Source organism: Tachysurus fulvidraco, chromosome 9, assembly GCF_022655615.1.
Source record: "Tachysurus fulvidraco isolate hzauxx_2018 chromosome 9, HZAU_PFXX_2.0, whole genome shotgun sequence".
Classification (NCBI taxonomy): Eukaryota; Metazoa; Chordata; class Actinopteri; order Siluriformes; family Bagridae; genus Tachysurus; species Tachysurus fulvidraco.
In genome coordinates, this window is record NC_062526.1 from 7,934,046 (window position 1) to 7,942,262 (window position 8,217).

The following is an 8,217-nucleotide window of genomic DNA, read 5'->3' on the forward strand; positions in this document are numbered from 1 at the left end:
TACTCACCTTACGACTATGTTCTCTGTCAATTTCAAAGCTATGCTAAGGGGGTTTATTACTTTTTTTTAAGAGTGTAGAGGATGTGCCTCAAGTTACACAAGTGCAGCTCTGCATGTGGATTACCACAAAGGCCTGTAATAAAACCTATTATTGCACCAGTAACTCTTTTCTCAAATGACCTCATAATCTGTTGCCTGAATGTCTCTTTGATGCTATGCTGATCTGTGTATGATTCTGCCTCACAACAAGCCTCTTTGTAAACTCCTTTCCATGGTTTCTCTATTGTAGAAAGGTGCAGGCTACCATTTGGATCTCTTCTGGGTGGGTATATTGATCGCACTGTGTTCTTTCATGGGTCTGCCTTGGTATGTGGCTGCCACCGTCATCTCAATTGCCCACATAGACAGCCTGAAGATGGAGACAGAAACCTCTGCCCCAGGGGAGCAACCCAAATTTTTGGGTGTCAGGTAAGTTTCAGAGACTTAATCTCCTCATGACCTATTTGTAAGATAGTATGAGCTAATGGAAGCTCTATTTCAGATTGTATTGTGGTGATATTGATGCTTATTTTATATTATGGATGAAAATTCAATTTAAATTGAACACATGATGTTCTATACAATCAGTATCTGTCCTTTGTGGGCAAACAAATCTGTGGTTGTTTACCATCAGTGTAATTTTAAAGTACATAAAATCGGAGATAACAACAGGGTTGTTTGCTGCTACACTCTGGTGTTAAGCTCAGTAGGACACTTGTTTTGAGAGATTGTTTATTTAGTTAAACTTCAGGGATGCTGTATTGGTCCAGCTGTAAGCTGCATAAGCAAATAGGTTTCTAGAAAATGCAACCTAAAATGATAGTTTCAAAAAATAAAAAAAAAGGAAGAAGAATATAGCAGAAATACACTAATAAATGAAAAAAGAAAAAGAGCACATTACTTTTGAATTTGATCTAATGGAAATGAAGGTTGGAATGTATGATTTTTTTGCAGGGAGCAGAGGGTAACTGGTGTTTTCGTGTTCCTTCTCACTGGCCTCTCTGTCTTCATGGCTCCCATTCTTAAGGTAATCCAGCTTTTTTGTACAGGAACTGTAATCAAATATAGTTATATTGCACAAAAACAATACAAGTTGTACATCATGGTGAGCAATTGAGCAATAAGAAAGTGGATAGTGATGCTTTGAATTAATGTTGTTTTGGCTTTAGAATATGGGATTTGATGTGGCTAAGTGCAATGTATTAAATGTATTTAATATAATTAATGTTATATTTAGGGGGCATGGTGGCTTAGTGGTTAGCACGTTTGCCGCACACCTCCAGGGTTGGGGGTTCGATTCCCGCCTTGTGTGTGTGGAGTTTGCATTTCATAAAAGAACCAGAAGAATGTTTAAAGTCTATTTTAGACGTAATCTTTACCCACATCACTTACCTAAATAGTACCAAATAAGGAGAAGTTCACATTATTAGCTTTTTTTAATTACTTCCTCAGGTCAGATCTGTCTAGAATGATAGTTCACATTCATGGCCACACATTTAGACTGCATGTGCACATCAGTTTTGCTTAAAATAATTCAACTAATATTAAGTGAATCATAAAATTTCCCATCCTTCCACCAAATATAGTCACTGCTGTTTCCATTGGTGTTTGGCAACACTGCTGACACTGGCTGATGACAGTGACAGTGATATAGTATGCATCCACAGGCATATTTGTTCAACCCATATGAATTATGACCTGAGGTCTACAAATAAACGGTGTTGAATATTTTAGTTGATAGAATATTTTATGTCCACATAGTGCTGAGAAAATTCAATTAAATTCATTTATTTTCATATAGAAATTTCATATATTTATTTGTATAGCGCTTTTAACAATAGACGCTTTAAATAAATCTATACCTTTAGAATACAAAAGCTTAAAAATACATTTTTATTTATCCCTAATGAGCCATAATAGGTCAGTCAGCAGCCCAAGTCTGTATGGGTCAATGGGCTTTCACTTTCCTTTAAAATTAAAATATTTCTATGTCCCTCCCTGTAGTTCATCCCCATGCCTGTCCTCTATGGGGTCTTCCTGTATATGGGTGTGGCCTCGCTCAATGGAGTACAGGTAAGTTAGTCATATATCTTTCTGGGATATTTTCACCACCCATGTCTTTCCTGTCTTGTTATCTGTTAGGGTTAAGTTTCCTTTAACACTTTATTTTGTTGCTTATTCAGTTTATGGACCGCCTGAAGCTGCTTCTGATGCCTGCCAAGCACCAGCCAGACCTGATCTACCTGCGGCATGTGCCACTGCGCAAAGTTCACCTCTTCACCTTCGTCCAGCTGCTGTGCCTGGCTCTGCTGTGGATCCTCAAGTCCACTGTGGCTGCCATCATCTTCCCTGTCATGGTGAGTTCATAGTTCAGTTCTCACTGTGCTTGTTTCAGACTGGCACTAAACTTTAGAGATGATTTTCCTTACAAACTCTGGCATATAAATAAAGGATTACAAGAAGGAACCATATCCAACAGAAGTGTAGACTGAGGCTGATTTGTGACTGGGAATGGCTCCTGGTGCTTATTTCCATAAACGTCTTCTAAACAGTTATCATTTGCAACAGATACATTTGCAAGAGTTCATTTAGGTACAGGCGGAGGGGCATGTGCAAATTTAATTCTTAATGATGACTGAAAGGAAAATCTAGCAGTAGTAAAGCAATCCCAACGATTTGAACATTAAAGCACGCTCGCTATCAGCTGTATACAGTAGTCCAGTGGCATTGACTTCCAATGTCACTGAAGACTGGCCTTGAATTGTGATAACTTACAGTATGTTGCTTTATAAAACAGTGATTATTATGGTCAGTGTTATAGATTTAAACAAGGACTGTGTCTGTATATTAACTGATCTGAACAGATATAAACCGATATAAATGGCTAAGGCAATCCGGAAGCTCACTTGTCATGCGAGATGTAGGCATACTTCACTGTACAATGTGCACAGTGTGACTCAAAGCCATTTTGAGTTCATGTCACGAAATCTAAATAGGGAAGGAAGGGTAGGGTAGTTGGTAGGGAAGGACATGGTAGTACCCCGGACTACTGACTAGCTAGAATTACAAGTTGAGGTGGATTTTTGGTGTTTTTAGAATTACAAGTTGCATAATCACCTACATTACATTAGGCCACATAAATGCATCTTGGCGAATCGGATATCAATCCGATCTTTCTACTCCCGCCCAAAATGCAAATATATTTTACCTCATTTCTGGGGTAATTGAAATGGAACACATTTTGGTGTATGCGGGTTTCAGAATGCAATCAAAAAGAAAACGAAAAAACTTGTTACGACGGTTATGCTACAAAAAACAGCATTTACTTAACAGCGATGCACGACTCGTGAGTTCCCTCCGTTTGGGAGGAGTATAGCGCTGATGTACAGTATGTGGCTTGAACAACCACATTCATTTAGACCTGTGAAATGCGTCCCAGACCACCTCCTGAAGTGGTTTGAACGATCAGATTTATATCCCTCTCGAAAACGTTTCGGACGGCATTTAGACCTGGTCTTTTTACCATCGGATAGCTATCACAGAAAACGCATGAAGTGACCAGGTGTAAAAAGCCTCTTACGCTACATCTTTTGTCACCTTCCAAGTGTCTCCAAACTTGATAAGCATTACATTAAGAGAGTCAGTACAGTTATTCTCTGCTGCTGTTTAACAAAATAATGCATTATTTGAAATACACCCTTTTGATATTTTAAGTCTGTTGAGTCTTTGCTGTATCGACCGAAAGCCTGTGATGATGCGTGTCTCTTTGTGAACTCTTTGTGATTGGCCAGATCCTGGCTTTGGTGGCTGTAAGGAAGGCTATGGACTACTTCTTCTCTCAGCATGAACTTAGCTTCCTGGATGATGTCATACCAGAGAAGGACAAAAAGAAGAAGGAAGATGAGAAGAAAAAGAAGAAGAAGTCAAGAGAAAGCATAGACAGTGACGTGGATGAGGTAATATTATTACTGCTGTTATTATTCTGCATTGTTACATACTATACATTGAAGGCATTGCCACAGTGATGCTAAATTCTCAAATCTGATTAGTCAGTAACTGTTAATTACTTTGCTATAACGGTGTCTTTTCCAGCTACAAGCTAATTCACAGGTTTATATGAAAGTTCTAAAATGCTGCTGTTTCTGTATTAACTCTTTCAGACGTACTGGAACAGGAATGGTTCAGACAAGCTAATCCTAATGATAGACAAATGAATACCATGCTATTATTTATTAAAGATAAAAGTCATTATTGATATGGTAAAGGTTTTTATATGGAGATGGTTATTAAGTAATAATGGAAGGTGTTCCGAGTGTCCGGAAAGTCCATAAGACTTTCTCTGTTTGCATTTTCTCTGAAAGAAGCATCAGGAAATGATAGTTAATAGCTGCTAGAACATAAATAATAACAGGAAGTAACTAGCTCATTAGATACATTTAATGTAACGTGATGTAACAGGATAAAAAGTATGTGCTATTTTAAAAGGAAGAAAACACGCTTGGTCTCTTTAGGATTCCACTGGTGAATATTTTCCCATGACACCATGAACCATCATGTTTTATTTCTTACTTGACATGTTTTAAAGACATCCCTGGTATATTCCTCACCCTAGCTACTCAGTAAACCCCTTTCCCTTCCTGCAGTCTGATTACCCATTCAACGAGAAGGTGCCCAGCATTAAAATCCCCATGGATATGATGGAGCAGGAGCCTTTTTTAGGGGATAAGACCTCTGAGAGTGAGTGAAGCAGAGTTTCTCAGATCGCCTACAGCCTCTTTAACACTCTCAGATTTCTGTGTCTCCTTATGATTTCAGTGCATGCTGTTACTAACATCTTGTCTCATCAACAATCATCATCATCATCATCATCATCATCAGCTTAGTTTTGACTCCCTTTCTCTTCTGAATTACAAATGTTGCACTCCTTTTTCATTTGATTACTTTCTCATGTGCATGTTTTGGGTAGCAATATAAGTAGGTCTGATTTTTTTTTTACAGTCTGATCTGTTTTTGTTTTTTTTGATAGCGGTGGAAGATGGTGGATACAGAATTTTGCTTGCAATTGCACATGCATGTAAATGGCTCCAAGTCGGAGAGATAACAGATTTGATATTTCACTTATGTGCAACCAACCAGTGCTGCTTGTGATCAGTCTGACTTCATTTCCATTGTGTCTTATCTGCTGTAGTAATATATCTCTGTGTCCTATCTCTGTGCACCATAATGCATGTGTGTGGGAGATTTTATAACCCAGCCCACTTTTTTTCTTTGCAGGAGAAAAGTCAGTCCTTGACCGGTACACGTCGTGTTAATAAAAAGCGCTACTATGAAGACAGTCCGATATCAAGGTGAGTTGGAAGGTGTGTGTGGTCAGAGAGGAGTGGAATCTCTGTGTCCATGTGTGAGGAAGATCTATTTGAATATGGTACATTTAAATTTGTGGGTGTGGGTCTTGGTGTGTGTTTGTGTGTGTGGTTATCACATGGTTCTAGCAGTAGTGAGTCATCTCGCATGACTAGTGAGCTTCCGGATTGCCTTAGCCAGGCTGAATGAGGGATGTTAATAGGTGGGAACAAAGGGTTCTGTGTAGATGTGAAGGATACACCCAGAATAATTAACACAGGCCTCAATGTTCAAGGCCACAGTTTATAGCAGTAGCCATTTGTACGTAAACATACAAATAAAAAGTAACAGGAAGCTATAAAGTAAGTTGCTTATTGACTTGAATGTACTGATGAATTCATATTAATTTTTTTTTTCTTCAGTCCAGAGAGAATACCACTAAATGTGCCTCAAATTAGAATAGACTACGGTTCAGACAATGAAGACAGTGACTACTTCTGGAAGAGTCGAGGGTCCGAGGCGTAATTTTAGCTCCTCCCTCCGTCGGCTTATTTAGCCAATAACAAACCTAAAAATTATGAATCTTGGAAAGTCGGACAGAACGTCGTCTTGATCATGGGAACTTTTTTAAAGGCATTTTCGTCTGCCTGCCTGCCTGCCTGGATACATTCCATTCCAGAGTACAACATCTGGACTCTCATCTTCACGGATGCCATTTTTAACCTTTGTTTTATGACCAAGCTCGCTCATTTTTGATTTTATTTTTTTTGCTTACTTCTTAAGAACACTGCCTGACATAATAATTCCTACTACTATGCAATTCATATACAGTTCATTCTTGTGTTGATCAACTGAAAATGCTGTACATGGTTTGTGACCACAGACGGAGAGAAAACACTCCTCTATTCTTTTGTATAAGGAATTACCATTTTCCTGTAGCAGGAAAATTAATATTTTGATCTTTCTTGTTATTTTGTAGTTCTACCTCTATAGACGGAAGGAATTGTGTAAGAAAAAAAAAACATCGAGGTGTTGATTTTTTTTTTACTCAGCATGAGTTTTAATGTTATCCTGCCTATTGTACCTTCTGAACACAATATTGAACAAAATAACTGAAGCATTACGCTGTATTATTATAATGCAGAAGAATAATAATCGTATTGATTTCTGCTGAACTGTATGACCTTCCATTTAATACAGTATTATGTCATTTTATCCCTTTAAAAGCGATTGAATCATTTTAAAAAGTAAAGGTTAATGCAAAGAGATTTAAGCTAATCAATTAATAACCAAATATCAGTCTGAATTGATTTCTTCTTTATACATTGCACTATGGTTGTATTAGTCAACCACATCTGGTTATTACAGTCATTAATGTCTTCCTGCTGTTCAACCGAATGACTTTCTTAAGTGGCTTAATGAAGAATATAAATAAATTTCTAATACTTTTTGTGAAGTGAATTACTGATAATGAAACCTGGAATATTAGAAGATATTTTTACACCATGATTTTTTTTCTTTGTGGAAAAAAAAACAAAAGCCAGTAATATTTAATAAACCCATTCTCAGAAATATATGAATGCATTGTAGCCATTGCTATAAACAATAATGACATTTCATAAATAATTAACAATAAAACATGTGCATTGTTTATGAACGCATTATAACACGTTATGAATGCGTTCATACTACACTACACATCTGACCCTTCACCTTTTATGAAGCCTGTATTCATAAAGCTTTTTTTTTTTTTTTCCGTGGACGTTTGAGACATGGTGTATGTGGACGAACCTCGATAGAGCTTTCCTCCAGTGTGTTATGCTGAGCAGTCATTGTGGTTGGATTTATTCACATGTCTCAGAGGAAGCATGTTAGCCTTCACTCTTCCTGATGGGTAGCAGTCATATGATGGAGAGGAGAGATTTCTGGTGGCCAGGATTTGGGTGATTCTGACCTTTCTACCCTCAGTATGTTGGCTGATTAGTGTGTCATTACATGGAGTGCAGAATTAAGTGATTTTACTAAAAGCAAAATGACATGAAGGAAATGTTGCGATGTTTTCAAACCTTCAAAGCACTAATTTACAATAAACATCTAATGAATGCAGGCTGCATAGAGAGTGTAATCAAACCTCTTGTTTTCTAATAACTGACTGAAGTTTATATCGATTTCAATATTATTTCCACATTTTGATTGTCTCGTAGATGTGAAATATCAATAATGTGATCACCAGTTTTGATTATTTTATTGTCTGTGATGAGAAGAAAATTCCAGTGTGTGTGTGTGTGTGTGTGTGTGTGTGTGTGTGTGTGTGTGTGTGTGTGTGTGTGTGTGTGTGTGTGTGTGTGATCCTTCAGCCTTGTTTCTCAACATCATGTTTAGTTTTTCTTTTTTTTTTCCATAAAACGAAAAAAACAAAAACAAAAAATCTATAATTCTGTATAAATGATGTCCTACTGAATCGCCATGTTTTAAAATTGTACTGTATATCGATGTATTTTTAACTTCTATTTTGGGGGGATGGTGTAACAGAGGAGTGTTGGGAAAATTACAGACTTTTTAAACAAATACTTTATGAATAGTGGCATGTTTTACAACTCCAGTAACATTTTAATTTTGGTAATGTTGTAGAGCACAGTGCTGAAGTGATTCTTTTAGAATTTATATTTTTTAAAAGAAATGAATATTAAAAATAAACAGAATTTAATAAATGGTGCTGGCATTTGCTGTATTTAACACATTCTATATGTTCACATTATACATAATGTTATAAATACTTGAATGTGAATAAAAAACATTACACTTTACAGCTGTGTTTTCCCATAGCACAATGAA

General features: G+C 37.0%; 1 protein-coding gene across 7 annotated transcripts in view; it reads left to right on the forward strand.

The window, feature by feature from the left end:
• Nucleotides 1-7,732, forward strand: part of slc4a4a (solute carrier family 4 member 4a) — a 54,123-nt gene extending 46,391 nt beyond the window's left edge. For 5 of the 7 annotated variants that reach the window (XM_047818669.1, XM_047818668.1, XM_047818672.1 and 2 more), the window contains 7 exons: nucleotides 290-468; nucleotides 994-1,066; nucleotides 2,044-2,112; nucleotides 2,223-2,396; nucleotides 3,831-3,995; nucleotides 5,314-5,387; nucleotides 5,805-7,732. In XM_047818669.1, coding sequence (XP_047674625.1) covers nucleotides 290-468; nucleotides 994-1,066; nucleotides 2,044-2,112; nucleotides 2,223-2,396; nucleotides 3,831-3,995; nucleotides 5,314-5,387; nucleotides 5,805-5,907 — 837 coding nt within the window. In that variant the 3' untranslated portion in view covers nucleotides 5,908-7,732. Of the gene's footprint in view, nucleotides 1-289; nucleotides 469-993; nucleotides 1,067-2,043; nucleotides 2,113-2,222; nucleotides 2,397-3,830; nucleotides 3,996-4,682; nucleotides 4,777-5,313; nucleotides 5,388-5,804 lie in introns of all 7 variants that reach the window. The other 2 variants (XM_027138500.2, XM_047818670.1) reach the window with 1 other exon arrangement.
• The last annotated feature ends 485 nt before the right edge of the window (nucleotides 7,733-8,217 follow it).